The 23,999-nt window shown below is 33.6% G+C and overlaps 1 protein-coding gene across 1 annotated transcript; it reads left to right on the plus strand.

Moving 5' to 3' along the window:
- Positions 1 to 182: 182 nt before the first annotated feature.
- traf3ip2l (TRAF3 interacting protein 2-like) lies at positions 183 to 20,357 on the plus strand. The gene is made up of 10 exons (XM_002662486.7): positions 183 to 281; positions 983 to 1,072; positions 2,915 to 3,579; positions 9,473 to 9,515; positions 9,642 to 9,709; positions 13,949 to 14,046; positions 14,150 to 14,218; positions 18,358 to 18,471; positions 18,553 to 18,627; positions 18,863 to 20,357. The coding sequence occupies exons 2-10, from the start codon at positions 1,041 to 1,043 to the stop codon at positions 19,007 to 19,009; spliced, it is 1,311 nt and encodes a 436-aa protein (XP_002662532.1). The 5' UTR covers positions 183 to 281; positions 983 to 1,040; the 3' UTR covers positions 19,010 to 20,357.
- The last annotated feature ends 3,642 nt before the right edge of the window (positions 20,358 to 23,999 follow it).

Consider the following 23,999-nt stretch of genomic DNA (forward strand, 5'->3'; position numbering starts at 1 on the left):
ACTCATGCCATGTAGTCATTTGTGAAATGTGAATATGTTCTTTAGAATCATTCAAAGGAGTCGAAAGAAAGATTTGTTCATCAGGTTCAAACACATAAACAAAGGCTGTAGGTGGAGGATGTACTTTCGGGGAAGTGGGCGGAGTTTAGCGTGTGACTGCAGGTGTTGAGAAGCTTTCAAACAGACGCTTCTATACAAGAAGTAATGTCCCGAGCGGTTTTGTACACTATTGTTAGACCTTGACCGGAGTTAAATCCTCAAGCGACTAAATCGGTCTACAGGTACGTGTGTGTTTTATGTGGTTAACGTGTGGTCGTCAGTTTTTTTATTTATTTATTTATTTTTTTTAATACAGTAACTTAGGTTTAGGGTATATGTGCCACAGATAAGTGTTGGGTTTATACATTTGTTGTATTTAGGTTAATAATATTTTCTAAATAAAAAAAATACTTTTGGAAGGTGTTAACATTCGCTTCTGTCGCAGTGTTTACCTGAGTGAAGTTATGCCATGAGCCCCGCGGCGCTCAGTTTTACTGCATGAACTAACACGAGGCGAAATGAACACCAGTATTTTTTGGAAAGTAGTTCTTTGTTAAAGTTCAATTTTTCTTTATACTTTTGTCATTAAAAAGCGTCTATCATCTAACGTTACTGCTCAACAAGTCAGGTAACGTGACATGTTATAACTTTGTTTTGTCAAGTTAAATGAAAAGATTGAGATGTACCATCTCTGAGACGCTTTTTGCTTGGCATGTCTCATTTTGGTTCCCACTACATTCTGAGGTGTTTTCCACTGTGTACACTGATAAATCATACTGTAAGTTGAGAGAAAAAGCATCACACCAAGAAAAGAAAATCCCCTTAGCATGATTGTGGGTTTTGTGTTTCAGATGTGAAGGTTGCCACTGTTCTCAAACCTAACAGTAGGATCATGATCAGTCAAGGATATTTGTGTTAATGTTTTATTAATCACTTGTTGCAGATTTGTGTGCTGGCTGGGGATATGAAATGGCTCCAGCTCTTCTATATTAAATGCAAGGATGATGATTTCCCTGCATAGTTTACCAAATAGGTAATGTATACATTCCACACCAAGAATACAGGATTATTAAACGTTTAATTAAAAATGCATAGTTAGTTAGTATGTATTACCAATAAATATTCATACAGCTATGGGAAGTATTTGGGAAATATAGAAAATGTCTTGGCAACACGTTTTTAATGTCTTAAATTTAGTTGCGAGTTATATTTGGTGGAGTTTTCTTTTTTAAATATTTCCCAAATTATGTTTAACAAAGCAAGGAAATTTTCACTGTGTGTCTGATAATATTTTTTCCTCCGGAGGAAGAAAGAGGCATTTAAAGGAGCACAGAAGTGTCTTCAAAAACATCTAGCAAAATATTATTTACTGTCTTCATGGCAAAGATAAAATAAATTAGTTAGAAATGAGTTATTAAAACTAATATGTTTAGAAAAGTGTGTGTGTGTGTGTATATATATATGTATATATATATATATATATATATATATATATATATATATATATATATATATATATATATATATATATGTATATGTGTGTGTGTGTGTGTGTGTGTGTGTATATATGTATATATATATATATATATACACACACACACATATATATATATACACGCACACACACATTTATATATATATATATATATATATATATATATATATATATATATATATATATATATATATATWTATATATATATATATATATATATATATATATATATATATATATATATATATATATATATATATATATATATATATAAATGTGTGTGTGTGGGAGGGGGGGGGGTCTTATTTTAACCAGCAAAATAGTGGCTCAGTGTTTAGCACTTTCACCTCACAGCAAGAAAGTCACTAGTTTGAGTTTGCATGTTTGCAAATAGGCTGTAGTGTATGAGTATGGGTGTTTCTCAGAAGGGCATCCGCTGTGTAAATACTGTAAAAGCGAGAGTAATAGGTGGTTCATTTCGCTGTGGCGACTCCTAATAAATCAGGGACTGTATGAACTATTTTCATACAAACAAAACTCAACATTAAGTATTTTAACTGGAATATAATGCATTTATTGATATTGATAATTTAGTTCATTTTTAATTACATTATAATTACACTGTTATGATGAAAGCCATAGGTTTAAATGTTACTAAACACAGTTGAATTGTCAGTTTAGTTTTGAATGTTTCAACCTAAAAGTAAAACAGCAAGATCAAAGTAAAGATAATATGTTCAATAAGAAGTATATAACTACAATCAAAACTAAGGTAACACTTTAAAATAATGATCCATTAGTTAATTTTTTTTAACATATTTACTAACACGAATGAGGTGGAGCAGTAGGTAGTGCTGTCACCTCACAGCAAGGAGGTCACATTGACTCATGGTGCATTGGTTAATGTTAACAAGCACAATTTTGGATTTTAATAATGCATTAGCTCATGTTGAACTATGATTGATAAATGCTTTACAAGATTATTCATACTTGGTTAATGTTAGTTAATACATTAACTAACAGACCATTATTCTAAAGTGTTACCAAATGTTAAAAACAAGTTTTCAGGTCATAAAACTGGTGAATGGCCTGAGACTCCCTTTGTCTTTATTGTTTATTCAGCAAACTTAATTATTTTTATTATAATTTTTTTTTTTGTAATTCATAAACAATGTTTTTTTTTAATGGTTTTATTTTTTTAAGCTTCACGAAAGTTGTTTGACTAAAACACATTGCCATTATTAATAAATACCAGTAAATCTGCAAGCTACAACAATATCATCTCTGTGTTGCTTTTTTTAAACTCAGACGCTAAAGGATAACATCACAGTTAATTGTCAAAACTTGAGTCTTGTTCATCACTGAATTTGTCACATCTAGGTATACTTCTCCATTTGCCCACTACGGTCAACAATCCCTCAACTTTCCAGAAGAGAACGACGAGACTATGGATAAAATCAATACTAAGGATTCTGTCTGTGACTCAGACTTCACAGATTCTCAACTTTCTCTTGCCGGATGTTGCATGTCTGGCAGTGAATCTTCTCTCAGCACTCAGGCTGACTTCGTAAATATCTGCAGTGACAGAAAGACCAACTACAGACCCACACAGACCAACTACAGCCCTTACCAGCCTCCATTAGGTCTACCCTCTGGGTACAATCCCCAGACGCCTTTTCCCAGCCAGACAGAAGCATGTCTGAGCACCTTCGAGCCGCACAAAGGAGAGCTGCACTCGGTGAGCAGCAGTTTGGTCGAATACCCTAGTGGAAACCCCCCCTCTTGTTTGGTGTCTGGAAATTACCCCAATTATCCTGGCGATTCTTGCTACTCCTGCTCTCCAGACAGGCACAGTGTTGGAGAGGGGAGTCTCGAACAGCCGCGCTCATTGCACTCTATTCCTACTGCGTTCACGCCTCACAGTTACTGCCTGCCTCAGCACCTCCACGGACCGCCCTGTCTCAGTCATTACCCTGCAGATATGTGTCAGATGGATCAAGGCTCTCATTACAGGCCGCATTACCACATGCATCATTGGGCTTCTCGTAAGTTGTGATTCTTCATTCTAATTCCATATCTGGTATGAATGTTTCTGTATTTTCCTTGGAACAATTGTTGGTCAAGACTGTAAAAACAATGAATAATGACAATATGTTAAAAGCCTCCAGAAAGGGATAGTCCACCCCAACAATTTAAATTCTTTTTGTGTATCAAAAGTGGTAACCCTATAGCGAACCCACAGTTGTGTATGAAAATAAATGTTTACAATGTCATTGTAACTACTCTAGCCTATATATTGTTGAATATAATCTGATAATGGCAAATGTCTAATTTTACAAGTGAATTAAATTGTCTAATATGACAGATTGCAAGCATATATCTTAAACATAATAATTCAACAGAAGAATTATTATAAGAAAAGATTAATATAGAATAGAATTATTTATAGAAACCAGTAGACCTAAACATAATATTATTATCGAGGTTGTGCCATATGTTTGTTTTCACCATACCTTTATTTTACATCTACAGAATCGTAAAAAAATCATGATCTTTATTTTAAGTAAAAAAAATTGCGATTCTCATTTTAGCCAGAATCGTGTAGCTCTACCATGCGGTAAATACCCAAACAAAACTTTCCATTCGGAGCTTCTTCATGGGACTCCACACTTGTAAACACTCGCTCCTTCGGGCTCGCGCGGCTCTCGGTCCTGCCCAGACTCGTCGGTTGTACCGAGCCAACCAATCACAGAGCTTGCGCTACGTGTCAGTGCAACGTGTAGTTTAATTTTTTGAGAGGTGGGCGTCAGCGACGCAGATGACCATGGCATAGGGCTATGCGTCATCGCATAGGCTGCGCTTTAGCATACAAATACGCTCGACTCAGAAGTATAAATCAGCCTTAAGGGAGAGATTGTCAACAATGGCTGGTGCTTTCCCCCTCTGATAAAAAGTGCAAAGGAAAAATGTCAATCAAAGTGTTTCTACAGACTTCTTTTTATGGAATGCGATTCTAAAAATAGATCTAATACAGTTTTACCATTAGAGGCTGGCTATATTCACTCACTGTTGCCACACAACTGTGCTTTAACCAATGCATCGGAGGCCAGCTAGCAAAGTGCTATGCAGGTAAACCTCACTCCTCTAACCTCAAAAGGTGCAAAAGATCTTTAGCCTCCTTGATAGAGCAACTATCTAGCAACTAGCAACTTATACACTATGGAAGTGAGGTTTAGGAGGGTGAGTGTAACAGAGGCCAGCTAGCCAAGTGCTATGCAGGGAAACCTCACTACTCTGAGCTCAAAAGTAGCTGTAGCTACAGACACTAGAGGCCATGGTCTGTAGCCTTCTTGTTAGAGCAAAGAATACAAAGAATCATCATATACTCACTCTTCATTTTTATACACTATGGAATATATCTTTAATAAATGTTGCTGTTGATTGATTGCTTTTTGACTTCACTATCAAAAATATATAAAAATAATAATAATATATTATTATAAACTCTGGCAACACAGTGGCGCAGTGGGTAGCACGTTCACCTCACAGCAAGAAGGTTGCTGGTTCGAGCCTCAGCTGGGTCAGTTGGCATTTCTGTGTGGAGTTTGCATGTTCTATACGTGATCCATAGATATATACAATAGATGTCGCCTACCCTGTTTTTGTCTATTAGACGGAATGCGTCAATAGAGCCGCCATTTTAGTACAGGGTAGCGCTCCTTTGAAATGAATGTGCACCCAAGCTGCAGTGGAGGACTGTGGCCATCCAGAGCCAGAGAATTAAAAACATATACACACATCTATAGGGAGTTTTTTATTTTTTTTTATTTTTTTTAAATTACGAAACTTATAATTTTACATCACTTTTCTACATTGATGGATAAGTGATCACACAGGCATGACAACAAGCTTGTGTTTGTGTGTATGTAAATATTCTATCCACCTTTGATCTAATCATGTCCTGAAACAGCCTCTCTCCTGCTTTCACTTCTCATACTGACTGAGGGAGCGACTCGTTTGTGAATAAATCTCCGTTATGAACGACTCCTTTACGGAGCCGACAATAATAGAAATTTCTGGCACCGCTGCATCTCGTCATATTTCTTTTTCATTGTTTGCTGATTTTATTCAACAAAACTAGCATAAGAAAAGTGTTTAGTGCGAGTTGGTGCTACTTTGGCTTATGGTGAATGCAAAGACTGTATCATCATAACATTACCAATTTAGCACAAAAGTTCATAACATACAAAAACGTAAAAAAAACGAAATCTTACCTCTTAAATGTTCTGTCTTTGTGCTTTGTTTTCTTTGTTTGCTTGTTACTACTGTAAGAACGGTCTTTAAACCACAGCGGTTCGAACTGTAGTTCTGCCGAGCGACTAAAAAGTAATCAGCATGATGGTAAAAAAAACTGTACATTTCTAGTCAAACCATTCTTCTGCAATCTCATACTAAAAACGGAAATAAGGGCAGTATTAATAGCTATAAATGTGGGAGAGCGTTGATATTATGTAATTGTATTGTATTGCTATATGGAACAATTAAGTGTTGATGTTAAATCAAAAGTAATTCACAAATACTTGAAAATGAAATGATTTAATGACAATAATTCTCTATGATTACAACTGAATTAATAACAAAATACTGTATAAAATGATAAAATATGAAATGATAAAACATATGATATTAATTGTACCCAGCTTAAATGTAAAATTAAAGTTACCAGAGGTAGAAGGAGAGACACAGGGGGAGGGAGAGAGAGAGACAAAGAGCAGGCCCAAAAGCCTGATTGCAGTAGAGTCAGAGAAGATAGACTCCAGAGGAGGAGAGGAGCAGAGCAGGAGAGAATCAGGCCAGGAAAAGAGACAGAGCTCGAGTTTACCACCTATATTGTATCTTTCTTGACCATGTGACTAAAGCCATCCAAGACATTCAAACTGACCAATCAACATGTGACCACACCATAAAACCCCCAAAGACCACACAACAGGCCCTGATCTTATCAGTATCTGCCTTTGTAGTCAGTATGGACCTTCTTGAGTCAAAAAGCATGTTTTGTCATATAAACAAATGCATATGATAATTTAGCCTCTTACACTACACCCGTCGACAGCGTTAAAGTCTAGCATCTTCACATAATAGCACTGTCTTGACTAGTGCAGTTGAATGACACTTGTCCTGGGAGCACTGTACAAACATGGCGGCGCTATTGACGCATGCTCAGGGTCCCTATGCGATATCTAGTGTATATATCTATGTACGTGATCTAAGTTGTGATATAGGTGAATTAAGTATGCTAAAATTGACTCTAGTATCTGAGTGTGTGTTACCCAGCGATGGGTTGTGGTTTGAAGGGCATCCGCTTCATAAAATATATGCTGGATAAGTTGGATGTTCATTCTTCTGTGGCGACCCCAGATTAATAAAGGGACTAAGCCGAAAAGAAAATGAATAAATGAATATTATAAACTCTAATTATAATAATTATTTATATTATTAATATTTTTGCAGGCTACCAACATTCTTCAAAATATATTAAATTGTGTTCAACTGAAAAAAGTAGATCATAAAGGTTTAGATCCACTTGAGGGAGTAAATGATGAGTAAATTTTTATTTTTGGGGTGAACTGTTCCTAAAATGTCCTTATACCATACCGCATGTTTTGAAGTTTTTCATAAACCCTACAGCAAATTTCCAACCTGATTAAATTTCTGCAATTATACTGTCAGGTTGAGCAACTGGTTTCATTTTTAACATGTAAAACTAATCTTGGTGGCAGAAGATTAAGATTTAGATAAAGGCTCAGAAAAAAAATTCACAGAGTTGCATCATTTTTCTGTACGGCGTTTTAGTGGAAAAACCTACTTGTTATTCACCGACCATACACAGTCTACTTTAGATAAAAGTTAAATTTATAGCAATAGCTAAACCATATTTGAAATGGTCATTTTTTTTTTTTTTTTGTTCTTTTTTACCTTACAAGCTACAAACACATTGACATAAGCCCTGGTGTCTTTAAAATGACCTCATACTGTACATGTTGAGGTTTTAAATCAAGCCTTTGGGTATTATCCAACACGGTTCAATTTGTGCAATTATATTGTCAGACTGAGTGACTGGTTTTCATTTTAAAGCTAAGATTCACATTGGTGACTGAAGATTATGATTTAGATAAACCTGAATGAATTGACTGTTGCTTCACTTTTTTGTGTGCAGAACTTCAGGGCAGAAACTGAGATGTTATTCACTAACCATGCACAGTTAGTTGACATACTTTAAAAGTTAAATCTACTGGAATAGTTGAATCATGTTTGAAATAATCTTTTATCTTTTTGTGCAAACCATACTCTGCATAAAACATAACGAACGTTTCAAACATCATCCTTACTTGTATGACCCTCATTTGCATAAAGAAACGCAACACAACATGAAATTCCTGTTGTAATAAACAAATGAACTATCTTCTATTCCAACAATAGTTTGACTATCAGGGACTCTTAACTTGCTACTTACAATCTGCATTTAAAAATGACTTTTAATTTACTGTTTTGTTATTTTAATTGACTATTTTAAAGTATAGTTTTTTAAAAATCATGAATTTGTTTGTTTACAACTCCTATGTAATTCACTGTTTTATTATTATTAAATTTAATTATTTTTAAAGACCGTTTTATTTAATAAAAGTTTAAGCATGTTTAATTATGTCCATTTGGTATTTTCATTTATGTTTATTCATAACTAGTACTCCTATTCCTCCCATGGTCGTTTGACACGGTTAAAGTTAAGCTGTGTTGCAACAAAAATGTTTTTAGAAGATTTACATACTTACATTTGTATTATTGACATGTATTCGTAATAAAACAGATTTCAGCTTACTTGCCTTCATATGATCAGATTTCTACAGTTGAAGTCAGAATTATTAGCCTTCATAAATTATTAGCCCCCACTGTTTATTTTTTCCACAATTTTTGTTTAACAGAGAGATTTTTTTAAACATATTTCTAAGCATAATAGTTTTAATAACTCATTTCTAATAACTGATTTATTTTATCTTTGCCATGATGACAGTAAATACTATTGTATCTAGATATATATATATATAGCTTAAAGGGGGCTTATAATTTTGACCTTAAATGTTTTTAAAAAAATGAAATACTGCTTTTATCACAGCCGAAATAAAACAAATTAAACATTCTCCAAAAGAAAAAAATATCAGAAATACTGTGAAAATGTTCTTGGTCTGTTAAACATAATTTGGGAAATATTTATAATAGAAAAAAAGTTCAAAGGGGGCTAATAATTCTGACTTCACCTGTACAGTTAAAGTCAAAATTAATAGACCCCCTGTAAATTTGATTCCCCAATCTCTGTTTAATGGGAAAAATGTCAACACATTTCTAAAGTAGATAAAGTAAGTTCATTCTAGTAAATATTTTTCAGGATACTAATATTCAGCTTAAAGTGACATTTAAAGACTTAACTACAGTAGATTAATTAGGTCAACTAGGCAAATTAGTGTAATTAGGCAAGTTATTGTATAAGAGTTGTTTGTTCTTGGTGTTTCGATTTGTAGACAATCAGGAAAGAATTGCTTAAGAGGCTTATAATATTTACCTTAAAATAGTTTTTAAAAAATTTTAAACTACTTTTATTCTTGCAGAAATCAAACAAATAAAATATTTTTCCAGAAGAAAAAACTTTATCGGACATACTGTGAAAATGTCCTTGCTCTGTTAAACATAATTTTGGAAATATTTAAATTAGGAAAAAAAAAATCTAAGTCGGGCTAATAATAATATTGACTTCAACTGTATATTTATATATTTCTACTTTCTTCATTTAATATGATTTCATTTGTTGTTGGTTTTTTTTCGGATTATAACAAAACATTTCGAACTGCATGCAGATAATTTTCTCAATTATTTCCTGTCTGACAGGCCCTGAAAACAGCAGACAGTCAGCTTCAGAGTTCACTCATAGGTAACATATAATGGTTTGTTGATGTGTTGGATGGTTTGTTGATGATTTTACATTCTGTTGATTTTCTGTAATGCATTAAACTTGTTTTTCTGAGGTATTTTTAAGCATTACTCTTATGTCCCACAGTGGCTACACCTCTTCTCACCATGGCGCTAAACTAACCCCAAGTACAGCTCCTCTTTCCCTGGAGCAGAGTGAGTAAACATACTATTGTTGTGCAACACTAAAAGCATGTGGAATTTCAGTAGGATGCGTGCCAGTAAGCTTAGACTAAATTAATAAGGAAGAAAAAAAGCCCAGTGACACCTGTCAACATGTTATATGTTCTTCTTTGAAGTAAAACCTGATTGTAATGAACACTATTTCTGTCATGCTTTATAAATTCATTCAGAAATAATGTAAAAAAAGACTGTCAGAAATGGAAACACTTTTATGGGCATTATAAAGGTGTTGTATGTCCCCTTCACTTCATGACATGTCCATTTAATTCTTTTGTGCCCACATTTTAAAAAATGGTTTCATGCATGTAGCTTTGTTAATAGTGTCCTATATGAACATGTTTTGCATTTATTTTATCCATGTTTTTGTTTTTTGTTTTTTCAAGAAAATCGTATTTGAATATGCTGCAACTATAATTGCAGGTGGGCAAATATGTTATAAGAACCCTTCAATGTAAAATTGGCATAGGAGGAGAACATTTGGTATTCTAACTCAAAACAACTGATTTTGATATATCAATTCATATCAATAATTGCATTTATTATGTTTAACATTTGAAAAAAAAAAACATCTGATATAACCCCCTGAAAATGATCTTTTATATAATTTCATGAATATGAAACCAGTGGAAGAAGTTGATTTTACTCTGAGGATTTAGCTATGTATCAAATTGTGTATCAAAAAAAGATTACTTTAAATTAAAAAACATTAATTAAACGGTTAGGTTATGATGAGATGGGGTATTATGAAATCAAAAAACATCAATCAAGACCAATAACCTTGATTTATTACTTATTAACACATTCTCTAATTCCCCATAATTTATGCACTTAGAAGGTATTTGCCCTTCGGCAACTACAGTTGTTGCTTGAACTTTTGAGAAAGTATTCAAAAAACTATAGATCTCTTGAAAGACTTTATTTGGTTGGAACCTTCATGATTATGTTGATCTGTGAACAAAACAAATATTTTTAGTAACATGAAATTTGCCTTTATTTGGGAGGGTTTGCCTCCATTATGCATTTTGGAATTAGAGTAGGAAGTTGAAGGCCTCATGTGAATCAATAAATTAAAATGTGAACGACATGTTGAAAATTACTTTAAAAGGAAAATGGCAACTTTGAACTTCGGCAGCTATAGTTGCCAGTGGGCTTAATGGGTTAAATGAACCCGAATGAAACTGACCAGAAAAAAAATAAGGGGAAAATATGAAATTACAGTGTCATTGTCTATGAATATTGTTTTATAAATGTCTAAACAGTTATTTAAAGTAAAAAAAAAAATATTAGTGATTTAAACATTTTATTATTATATTTAGTAATGTGTAAATTCATATACTGTACATATCCCTTTCATTCAACAACAATAAAAATTAGCAGATGTTGCCTTCTTGAGTTTAATTACACTATATAAGTTGGAACAGGGTGACACATTGGCGCAGTAGGTAGTGCTGTCGCCTCACAGCAGGAAGGTCGCTGGTTCGAGCCTTGGCTGGGTAAGTTGGCGTTTCTGTGTGGAGTTTACATTTTCTCCCTGTGTTTGCGTGAGTTTCCTCCGGGTGCTCTGGTTTCCCCCACAGTCCAAAGACATACTAAGGGTTTACACATTTCATCGACTGTTGTTAAGGATGTTGCACTATCTGGTCATTTCTATAATTTCTTCGATATATTGATCACTCCAGCTATTAAAGACAGATCTGTCTCTGTCAGAAAGAGATGCATAAATGAGAACATTAGTGAGCAGTTTATGAAGGCCATATCACTAGCACCAATCATATCTGAAGACTGTTAATTCTCTCCTTGATTTGTTTAACTCTAAAATTAAGATTGTCATAGATGACATTGCTCCTGTTAAAGTCAGGAAGAGAACTGGCAAAGAGAGAGCCCCTTGGAGAAACTTCAAGAGCAGTCCAAATGATGAAAAGACAATGCAGAAAAGCTTAATGTGAATGTGGAGAAAGACGAAACTTGTAGTCCATTATAATATCTATAAAGACAGTCTTAATGCTTTTAATGTGGAACTAAAAACTGCTAGGCAAACTTTCTTTTCAAACGTTATAAATAACATTGTAAATAATGCTCGTACACTCTTTGCAACAGTAGAGACTCACAAACCCCCCCAGTAGGATTCCCAGTGAGCTACTCTCTGAAAGCAAATGTAATGAGTTCGCTCATTTCTTTACTAATAAGATCAATAATATCAGAAAGGCAATCAGTTCATCCAATCTGCCAAGTTGTGTCGACGTCAAACAAGCTCAACCACAACTTAAGAAATCAGACATTATGTCTGATTTCATGGCAATTAATGGTGAAATCTTAGAAGAAATTGTGCAAGTTATGAAAACATCAACCTGCAGTCTTGACACGCTCGCCACATCATTCTTTAAAACGTTGTTTACCTGTTTAGAAATGGATCTTTTAAAAGTGGTAAATGCTTCACTTCTCTCAGGGATTTTTCCAAACTCACTTAAAACTTTTAAAAAGTTGTTAAACCCCTCTTGAAGAAGAGCAACCTTCTTATAACACCCTACTGAGCAATTACAGACTAGTCTCAAATGTGTTATATAAATAAACTTGCCTTGCCTTACCACAGGTGAATTGGGTAAGCCAAATTGTCCATAGTGTATGAGTGTAAATGAGTGTTTTTCCCAGAGATGGGGTACAGCTGAAAAGCCATGCGCTGCGAAAAACGTGCTGGATAAGTTAGCGGTTCATTCCGCTGTGGTGACCCTGGATTAATAAAGGTACTTAGCCGAAAAGAAAATGAATGAATGAATGAATGAAGGATGTTGGGACAAAAGTAGCAGTATTCATTCTTTCATTCATTCATTCGTATCCTTTTTGGCTTAGTCCCTTTATTAATCTGGGGTCGCCACAGCGGAATAAACCGCCAACTTATCTAGCATATGTTTTACGCAGCGCATGCCCTTTCAACTGCAACCAATCACTGGGAAACACCCATACACTCCATCGTTACAAACAGACAATTTAGCTTACCCAATTTACCTACAGCGCATGTTTTTGGACTTGTGGGGGAAACCGCATCATCCAGAGAAAACCCACGCGAACATGGAGAGAACATGGAAACTCCACACAGAAATGCCAACTGACCCAGCTGAAGCTCGAACCAATGACCTTCTTGCTGAGGTGACAGCACTACCCACTGTGCCACAGGGCCGCCCCATATAACATTTATTATCTTTAAAATTAGAAAACCATTTGATATGAACCCCCGAAAATGATCTATCATATAATTCCATGATTTCCCAAGCCGACAAGAAAATGAATGAATGAATGAATAATTTCATGAATATGAAACCAGTGGGAGAAGTTAATTTTACTCTGAGGATTTAGCTATCAAATTGTGTATCAAGAAATATTACTTTGAAGTAAAGATATCAGTAAAATGGTTATGTTATGTTTAGATGGGTTATCAAAAAAGCAAAAAATATATATTTTTAGTAACATGAAATTTGCCTTTATTTGGGAGGGTTTGCTTCCATTTTACATCCTGGAATTAAGGGTAGGAAGTTGAAGAAGTCATGTGACAGGAAGTAAATCAATTCCTGTTTTCTTTCTTGAAATCTTTTATTTGGTTGTTTGCTTGCACGTCATTGAGGAATTAAATATGAACAACATGTAGAAAATTACTTATAAAAGGAAAATGGCAACCGTGAACTTCAGCAGCTATAGTTGCCAGTGGGCTTAAATGGGTTAAATGAGCCTCGATGAAATGTCCAGAAAATTAAATGAAGTGTCATTTTCTATGATTCGATTCTAAACAATTATTTAAAGTGACATTTTTCAATTTTAGTCATTTAAACATTTTATCATTATTAAGCGACGTGTTAATTCAATATACATATTATATATTCATTCGACAGCGATAAAAATGAGCAGATGTTGTCTTCTTGAGTTTAATTACAATAAAAATGTTGGAACAGAAGTTGCAGTCTCTTTCAAATTATTCAAAATTAATGTTAAACACTTTACAATTAGTTCATGTATTTGCAAACATAATCAAGCAATGAACAAAACATTTATTACAGTATATATATATATATATATATATATATATATATATATATATATATATATTGAAATGTTTGACAAAATATCTATCTGTCTGTCTATCAATCCGTCAGTCTGTCTGTCTAATATAATCTTGAGTTATATTTCTGGAACTGTTTTCTTTCTCACTTTTCATGATTGCAGGGAAGGTGTTTGTTACTTACGAAGCAGACAGCGAAAAACATGTCAAAGAGATCATCAACTTTGTCGCCCTGCTGAGACACAATGGCTTCTACACTCACGTAAGACTAGCAACCTGTGCCAAACATTGCCTTGCAGCCATGCTTGTCATTGATATGGGCTCTGTCAGAAATCAGGTTCAGCCGATTTGTTCTTTCTGCACAGATTGACATGTTTGAGCAGCAGTTCAAGAGCATAAGCAAGATTGACTTCATGGAGAGATACATCAGCGAAGTAAGTCAACTTTTTCTTACTTTGATTTGCATCACAGAAGGTCTGGTTATACGTTCCCGCTTATAGCCAGCTTAGACATTATATTGTTAAAATAATCAGGCTGAAAAAATTAGGCTTAGAGAAATGTACAATTGGACACGCTGTTCGAAAGTACTGATTAGTAATCTTTTTACACCTTTCAAAACATTTTATCAGCTAAGCAATTACTATTGTGTTCAGTTGAATGCAGTGCACAGAAATGTCACTTTTTTATTGCTTTTGAAGGGATAGTTCACGCACAAAAATAAATTGACTCACCCTTAATGGTGCCATACCTCTACGAGTTTATTTTTTCTGTTGAGCACATAATAAGATATTTTGAAAAATGTTATAAACCTGTAATAATTGATTTCTATTAGGGCTGGGCGATAATTCAATAATGATAATTATCACGATATATATTTCTTTGCTAAGACAATAATTACTGTTTGATAATATTTACGCATAATGCTGCACAGGCAATCTGCAGCCTGCACTTCCGGATGCTGCACGCAGTACAAGGGTACAGCCACACAGTGTTACTTGCACTTGGAGGAGTAAGAAAAAAATAAGGTAAAAAGGTCACAGTCAGAGACATTATTGACAAAAAATGTCACTAATAGTCAGTAGTCTGGAGCTGCTGTACTTAGTTTTTTGCAATCCGACACAAAACAGAGCAATGTGCACTGCAAACTACACAGACGACTCATGTCATCAAAAGCAGGCAAACCTGTTTCATCAGTTAAAACAAAAAAATCACAGACCCAAACAAGTGTTGGTAAACCAGTGCAACTACCCAGCAGAGTTTCAACTTTCATGTCATCATTTTCAAAAGCCATGCCTTACGAGAAAACCCCCCGAAAAGACAGACGAAAGATATGATAGACAACACAATCTCACTGAACACTTGATGCTTGCTGTAAACTACAGGCTGCATTATTTAAGGGCATTTGTTACCACATTGATAGGATTTTTGTTGTCAAGCTTATGTTTCCCTTTTAATACTAAAATATTTTCTTAAAATCTGCAATACCCTCATAGATGGTAAAATAACCAGCCTTTGTGTATTTAAAGAACATAATCATCGAGGAGAAATCAGATGCTCAAACTGTAATCTTTAAAATAATAACATTAAAATGCAACAAATATATGACAAATGATTACCACAACAGTGATCATTAATTAAATCCTTTTTTTCCACGGAGCGAAACATCATCCACTGCAGTTGTTTAAGATGGGCACGGACAAAAAAATATATACACTTTATATGTTTTTCTTTGAAAATGTATCTTTTTGCAACAAATTTCGTTGTATAACTTAATTTTAATGTATTTTTTAAATGCTCAATTAAGATTGTTCATTTTTTTATTAGTTTTATTTATATTGTCAGACAGCTAAAACATTTCACAAAATGTGTTAAATCAGCGCCACAAAGGGATTATCATGCTGAAAACCGTTCAAAACTGATAGATATAAAGATTTGGCATTTATCGTATCATAATGGGCCATATTGCCCAGCAGTATAGTATAGGAAAAAAACAATAATATGGATGTCAGCATTTACAGGCTTCGATTCTATTTCAGAATAACTTATGTGCTCAATAAACAGAGAAAAAAAAACACAAATAAATAAATGACGACAGAGTTTTCAGTTTTGGGCAAACTGTCCCTTTAAACATTAAAAATGGTGCTAGGTTTATTTTATTCAACAACTAAAGTAGTGTGAAAACTGTAAATCAACCAAAAGGTTTTTGTTTTAATGTACCATAAACACTGAATAAAAACAGTGGTTTTGAATGAAAACTGATCAAAATTCACAAAATTTATTGGAAAAGCAGTTAAATGTTAAAGTTTGAAGTTGAAAGACTTAAAAAAAGAATGCTGGTCATCTTTGTTTAATTTATAATTTGTATAATGTAGGAGTAGGTTAATTGGAAAGATAATATCATGTTAAAGGACCAGATTGAAATAAGAATTCTGTGGTAAAGTCTGTGTTATTAACACACAAATATACAGAGAAATATACAGAGAAAATGACATACAAATTTACAGAACTGAATGTGTGATTCTCACAAACCCTGTCAATGTATAATATAATGTATAATATAATTATATTACAAACATATTACATTAATTTTTTTCCATTACAGAAATAACATAACATTTGTCAGATGATATCACATATATTGTATTTGATTAATATTATCATGTATATAATGATTTGTTATGTGAGATGAATAATATCATGCATTAAATCACATGTGAATGTAGTGCTTCCTCTCTTTTTTTTTTTTGTTTAATTATTTTTATGTTCAATGTGTCCTTGGTTAAGGTTATAAACTCAATGACCAGTTTATTAGGATTACCTTTGCCTGAAGGAAATGAGTTACAGTATTTTATAACCTTCTAAACAGACTGGGTGCAGCTGGAAGAACTTGCTTAACAGTTCGCATTTAAAAAAAAAAAAAAAAAAAAAAGCAATATTTGCTTTTTATTGTCAACACATACGACCTGCTGAGGTCTCATTTACTGAAGATGACTTCAGTTCTTACCAATCTCATATTTCCTTCAAGTTTATTGACATTTTGTGTCTAAAAAATGTCACCGTTTAACCTTATAAATTTAGTAAATGTCAAGCATTGATCCCTGACATATAGTTGGCCACACAATCGTGTATTCTCTTTCAAATAAGTGAATGCTTTTAGACGATTTCATTTGTGCTGAGAAACTGAACCACTTTCAGTGTGCGTCTGTGTTTGGCAGTAAAAAGACCAGTTAAGAGATCTCTGTGACCAATTTATAGTTATGTGTTTGAGTAAAATGTAAAGAGTTTTATTCTGTCTTACTGATAACATGTCTTCTTAATTATAGATATATTTATTTTAAATTTTGAGCATTTTCTGAGATATACACAAAAAGGAAGTTTATTTATGAACTAGTTTCAAGAGGATCATGCCTTTATGATTGACCACGGCTGGTCCTGTATCAGCTATCACATGATTTACTAATCAGATCAATCCAAACTCACTATAAAATACCAGATATTCTTACCATAGTTATTTTCGTCTCGAAGAATCCCCACATCCACTCCCTTTTTCCTAGATCAGGGGTCCGCAAACTCAGTCCTGGAGGGCCAGTGTCCTGCATAGTTTAGCTCCAACTTTCTTCAATACACCTGCCTGGAAGCTTCAAGTATACATAGAAAGAGCTTGATTAGCTAGTTCAGGTGTGCCTAATTGGGGTTGGAACTAAACTTTGCAGAACACCGGCCCTCCAGGACCGAGTTTGGGCACCCTGTCCTAGATTATTTCAGGACAATGTGGCACGGCGGCTCAGTGGTTAGCACTGTTGCCTCACAGCAAGGATGTCACCGGTTCAAGTTCTGGCTGGGCCAGTTGGCATTTCCGTGTGTTTTACATGTTCTCCCCGTGCTCATGTGGGTTCCCCGGGGTACTCCAGTTTCCTCCTATAGTCTAAAGACATGTAGTATAAGTGAATTAATTAATTAAACCAAATTGGCACCATATATAAGCATTTAGTACTGAACTTAGTTCTCCAATAAACAAAGAACAGGGCAAAAGAATGAATTCAGGGGAGTTCTTGAGACCTACCTGAGCTCAAACTCCCTTCTCGCTCTACGAAACGGGATGAAGCCCCCAGCTCGAGGATCTTCTGAACTCAGGGGAGCCAAACATGCCTTTTTACTAATCATCAGCTAAGTGTGAACTCTGGAAATGTGGGTGATTATATGGAGGACGGTGTTTTTGTTTTGCATAAAGACTGCTGAATTTGTTGGCTTCTGCAGTTGGTGAGCAAAGCTTAGAAATGTATGACAAGAGGGGAAAAATCCAACTAAACATTAATACGATGCTTTTTGAGTGGGAAGAAATTAGGCCAAGCAATAAAAAACTTATAACCCTGAAATGTAACTTTAATTAAGACATCAAGTGGAGTAGGACACATTTCTGGCAAAACAGTTATGCAAAACAGTTTTGTAGCTTGCTGAAGTGGGAAAGATAAACTCTGCTTGTCTAGTTTCAGTAGTTGCAATGTGAACTTTTCATTACCTGAGGTAACTTCTCCATTCAGTTGTCTAATTTATATGCGTTTCCTCTGCACAGAAAGACTATCTGATTATCATAGTCATTAGCCCAAAGTACCACGAGATTGTGACCAATGCTTCCTTTTGCATGGAAAACGATGAAACGCTCAACACTGTCTACATACACAAACAGGTACAGCTTGTATGGAACTAAATCTAGGTGTTACTTTACTTATCTTGCCAATTGTCTGAAACAAGCACTCTTGTCTTTTAGTTACAAAACGAATTCATTCAGAATGGAGCCAGGAATTACAGATTCATCCCCATCTTGTTTCCCGGTGCCAAAAAGGTAAAAAACTGTATCTCTGTGGAGAAAAACATTTACTTAATGAAAAGAATGTTTTTGTTTAAACAAGTACTTGCTTATGAAGCTAAGATACTAATTTACAATGAACCGTTATGATAATACCAGTAGACATTTGTGGATGTTTGTACAGTATTACGTTAAAACCTGAAGGATTATTCCATTGGATTCCACTTAAATCTAGTGCAGATGCTAATTTTACATTTCTTCTGTCTGTCAGTGCCACGTCCCTTCATGGCTTCAAGGCACGCAGATCTTCACCTGGCCCAGGGATCGTGATGATATTCTCCGTCGACTCATGCGCGTTGAGAAGTACAACCCTCCACCTATAGGAGAGCTGCCCACTATTGTCTCCATTCCCATTTAGCTCATTATATTTGCTTTGGAAACCATGATGATATGTCAGTTATCAACAGCCTTATACTTCATTTTAAATTAGTTTGCTTCTTTGAACTATTAGATCTGGATTTAACATGTTAAAAGGCATAAAGCAACTGACATACATTGCTCAGCATAAATGAGTACACCCCATGTTTGTATATATTAGAAAATAGGCAATATACTGTATTTTGGTTGTATTTGAACAAAACTGATTTAATAAACATTTATATTCATCAAAATAAGAGTTTGGTCAATTAACACCTTTAGAAATAGAAAGATAACGCATTTAATTTCACATTTTAATAAATTACAAACTACAAAATTTCAACTTTGTTTATTTTTTTTTGTCTCTTGATTTTTTCCTATTTTATTATTATGTATTTTTTTACATTTTATTTAATATTTTTTTCCTAACATATACATTTCTGTGTACTAACATTTGGACCATTATCATCAGTTTTTTAAGTTAGATAAGCTCCAGGTTTGGCTTCAGTACTGACTAATATATTGTACACGCACCAATATAATATTGTATAGCTTTCTATAGAAAATCTTAAATTAAAAGAGAAATTTGTGAGGGGTGTACTCGTATATGATAAGCTCTATAGAAACTCACAGCATTTAATGTTTCATCACAGAAGATTGATTAATAAGTCAAAATCTGTCCCGATGTGTAGAACTTCAGATGCATATCATAGCTGAATTATACATGCATTTACACTATGAACTGCCATCCCCTTACCATATTTAATTGGGCAAAAAAAGTTAGCCAATGAATTTATCATACAAATTATTATAAAGAGGCCAATAAGCATACAAGTGTTAGTTAGACGTATGTTTAAGACATTGTTTAGAATAGTACAAGCTAAAACAGGAAAAGTGAAGACATAGAGGATTTGTTGTTGTTGTTGTTGTTGTTTGTAGGATGCAGTTTAGTGCGCAGCGGAGAGCAGGGATTTCAGCATTTAGAAGTTATTTGGGAAGATCATTCCACCACGGAATAGTGAACAAAGATGTTCTGGAGAATGAGGTTGTGTCCCTCTGTGAATCAGGAAAGCAAGCTACTGTAAAAGGTGAATCACATCATTACAGATTTTAGTTTGAAGCCGAAAGAATATTTGGAATCCTTGTAAAATAGAAAGAAATGTACAAGTGGTGTAATTTAACAGATTTAGTTTTTACTTCCGTAACTAGGCTGGTGCACGCTATTGTAATCACTGGATTGTGTTTCAGAATTGCAACACACAATGGTAAATGTAAGGGCACCTTCAGACATAATTAAAATTCCTATAACATAATCATCATATGTACTTAATAAAGATTTTATTCCAGGCTTTCATCAAATTTTTATTTATTTATTTTTTTTAATCACAGTTCTTTCCTGTTGAGTGAATCTGAACTATATTGATGACAGACAATATCATTAAAGTTTTCCTACTCTACTTTATTTATTTCGTTTTATAATCTTTCGTTTTATTATCTTTGTGAGTTAAATTATGAGTGTAAGTCATTGATAATGCATCTTAAAATAAAACTTGCATTGATCTCTGCTAGCCGGTTTCCAAGATGATGATGGCTTAAATCTGTTTCAGCATGAAACCCTTTAACTAACTGAAATAATTGTTTTTATACGAAAAATAGACTTTAGGGCTATATGGCACATAAGTACAGTTTTCTATTTTTTCATAATCGAGTACATTGGTATTGAGGAGGAAATAAGAAAGGAAGGTGCTTGGGATTTTATCGATTACATAACAATGGGGGGTGTATGTGTGTTTGTGTGTGTACATATTTTTGTAATTGCAGTCAGCTATTAAAAAAAAAAGTTGAATGCTATGCGCTTTACACAGTAATACAGCACTGTGTGCTAAACAATATCTGCCTGAGGCTACTGCTTCATGCTCCAGAGAGTGAAAATTTGTCAATCCCATAGTCTCTTATTTCTGAAAAATAAACCTTTTATTACTGTATAAAAGCCAATAGAGGTACACAAAGGCTTTTTAATACTGTTTTAGCTGTCTTGCTGCTTGAAACTGTGTAAACAAACCAACTGTGTTCATTATCTGAAAGTGTTAACGCAAAGTTTCTTTGGATAAATGCATCTTCAAAACATTAATTGAATTGTAATAAATCCTAAATTAATTATAAACAATTAATGTTTTTTTGTTAAAAATTTGAAGGAATTTTAGTAGCCCGTATATCAGAGTTTTACGAAATAACTAATACATTAAAACAATACTACAATTACCAAGTAAGAATAATTACTAAATATTATATCTTTGTGGAATTTTTTTTTAAGAATTTTAATATTGTCGCAATCCCTGTTTTTGAATGACTTCAGCTAGTTATCAGTCTCTGTCAGGATTTATAGTCTCTCTGCTCTGCTGTGATCTTGATCAGCTCTTTTTCAGGCTTTTACAGTTTTCACAGACTGTAGTGGTTTTTTTGACATAACTGCGCCAGAAAATATATATTCTAGAGATGTTTGTTCAGGTTTAGATCAGGACTCTGGGGTGCCATTTCATTATTTTATTGCTTTCAGCTTCAAGGATCTGTTTTTTTTTTTTTTTAAGAAACCTCCCTATTCAACTGGTGAGGAATACTAGTCTCCAGTGTTGAACTGATTGCCATTTAGTTTCTTCAAATTTTACTATGTGCTTTTGGATTTCATGTACATAAGGTATTGTATGCCTTTCTAGGGGATTTTAATGAGTTAGTGATAATTTAAAGATGCAATATCTCTTGCTTGTTTCTTCATCTTTTTGGTCTTCATCTGATTAACTTTCTGTTGGGTGCTTTCGGTCAATTTATAACTGCTTACCATCTTTAAAACAAAGTCTGTGAAAACTGGAAATTTAATCTGCTGATTAAATAGGATAGGGTTTGGCCAATAATAGTACAAAATTACCAAAAAGTTTCCAGATTAACATTAAATATGGGAGGATGTGAAAGTGTGCTCTAATTTGACTTAACTTAAAATATGACTTCAAAGTTTTTTTTTTTTTTTTTTTTTTTTTTTTAAATGCCATCATTTATGCAACCTTGACTAGTTCCAAACCAGTTTGAGTTTGTTTGTTCTGTTGAACACAAGATATGTTAGTTTGAAGAATGTTGGAAACCTGTAACTATTGATATTCAAAAACAAATACTATGGATACCAATGGTTACAGCTTATCAGCATTCTTCAAAGTATCTTCTTTTATGTTCAGATATGTTTTGAACAAGTCAAGGGTGACAAAATGATTTTTAATTTTTGGGTGAACTATCACTTTAATTGTTGGTTGTTCTTTAATTTTAATGTCCATTATTATATATCTTGCACTGTATATTGATGGCCATGGCCGTCAAGCAAGATTTTCTTTAGGCATTCTTTTTAATGAATTACTTCCAAGATCTCTCTTTTTTTACATAGTGTGACCTTTTTCAAGTCTGACAGACTCGGCCTTCGTTCACTTTCATTTTATATAACAGAGCAGAACATCCTCTTTTGTATTCCATGGAATAAAGATTGATGAATTATGTCAGAATTTTTATTTTTGGGTGAAATACACCTTGAAGCAAACAATCCAAACGAACTCTCTCATTAAATGTTTGTCAGAATCTCTCATCAAATATCTGTCACATGATCTGAGAAATCTCAACCCAGTTAGTTTGTGTCTTCAAGGAGTTACTGAAGGTTAATTAAGCCCCATTAAACTAAGTGTAACCCCTCATACCGAGGCTTATCAGGAATGAATTATTATAAATCAGCCGTAACAATATAATAAAGGGGATTTGGTCATAGAGAGACTGACATAATCCTCGAACGAACAATATTAGCAGTATCTAAAAATGATTTGCTGAGGAGAAATGGTTATCGGTTTGTAATTATATTGAGATGAGAAACGGAATGATTGATTATTCAATGCGGTGACAGAAAAGGTTATGGGAACAGGATCTTCAGCGTCGTCTTTTTATAGATGGTTAATTCTTCGATGAAACAAGTTAATTCAAGGAATATGTCATCCATCAACCGCACCACAGCTCTGTGAAATATTTTGAAGGCTTGTCACTTACGATATCAAACAGCAGTGTTATTACAACCTCCAGATTAATTTTATAAAATCCACAAACGTGTCGGAGAGATCAGTGATTACCCGCAGGACTGAACTGCTGTTCTTTGCTGTAAAAAATGCAGGGTTCCACAAAAATCGATTGAAAACTTGACATTTATAAGTGGACAATTAAGTTGTCCAAAGGAACTGTGTTGCTTGTTGAACATGCAGCATAATTTTATTTTATTTTATTTTTTTGGAATGTGTTGTTGATTTGAAATTAGAAATAGTTTGTTGTAGGCCTACTTTATAATGTATTTCATTATCATAATACTGGATAGTAGGGCTAGTTATCACAGCTATTTTTTTTTTCAGTGAATGCTTCTCAAGGTAAATTTATGCAAGTCAGTTAATGCATAATCAACTACCAAAAAAAGCTAACTTTTTTTTTACCCAGGAAAAAACAACAACAGAGAATGTCACAATGAATACCTGACATTTAATAATTCATCTCCCCTATAATTCTTTAAACCAGGGCTCACAAAGAATAGTATATAAATGTATGGAGAAAATTTATTGATAAATTAAAATAGATAAATGTGCATTTGTATAAAATTAAAAATGTATATTTGCATTATAATAATAACTAAATATCACAATAAATGTATCAAACAATACAATAAAATGTATAAAAGTATATATATTTTACTCATTTAAATAAAGTTAAATATTAGGGATTCAAATTAAATCTTAACTATAATGTTTGTACAATAAAAAAATATATTTAAGATTCTAAAAAATATGCGTCTTATTAAAATATTGCATGCTTTCATCTCAATTTTAAGAATGCAGAAAGAGTAAGGTAACATAACTAAACAATTAAAACTGAAAAAAGTCTGTAAATGTATTTCTACAAAAATGCATATTCTAACTAAAAATGAA

Source organism: Danio rerio, chromosome 6 (genome assembly GCF_049306965.1).
Source record: "Danio rerio strain Tuebingen ecotype United States chromosome 6, GRCz12tu, whole genome shotgun sequence".
Classification (NCBI taxonomy): domain Eukaryota; kingdom Metazoa; phylum Chordata; class Actinopteri; order Cypriniformes; family Danionidae; genus Danio; species Danio rerio.

Excerpts from the sequence above, each read along its gene's own strand:
- traf3ip2l (XM_002662486.7), top strand. The coding sequence starts at position 1,041 with ATGATGATTTCCCTGCATAGTTTACCAAATAG. Across the intron at positions 3,580-9,472 it reads CATGCATCATTGGGCTTCTC|GCCCTGAAAACAGCAGACAG; the intron begins GTAAGTTGTGAT and ends CCTGTCTGACAG. Across the intron at positions 18,628-18,862 it reads TGTTTCCCGGTGCCAAAAAG|TGCCACGTCCCTTCATGGCT; the intron begins GTAAAAAACTGT and ends TCTGTCTGTCAG.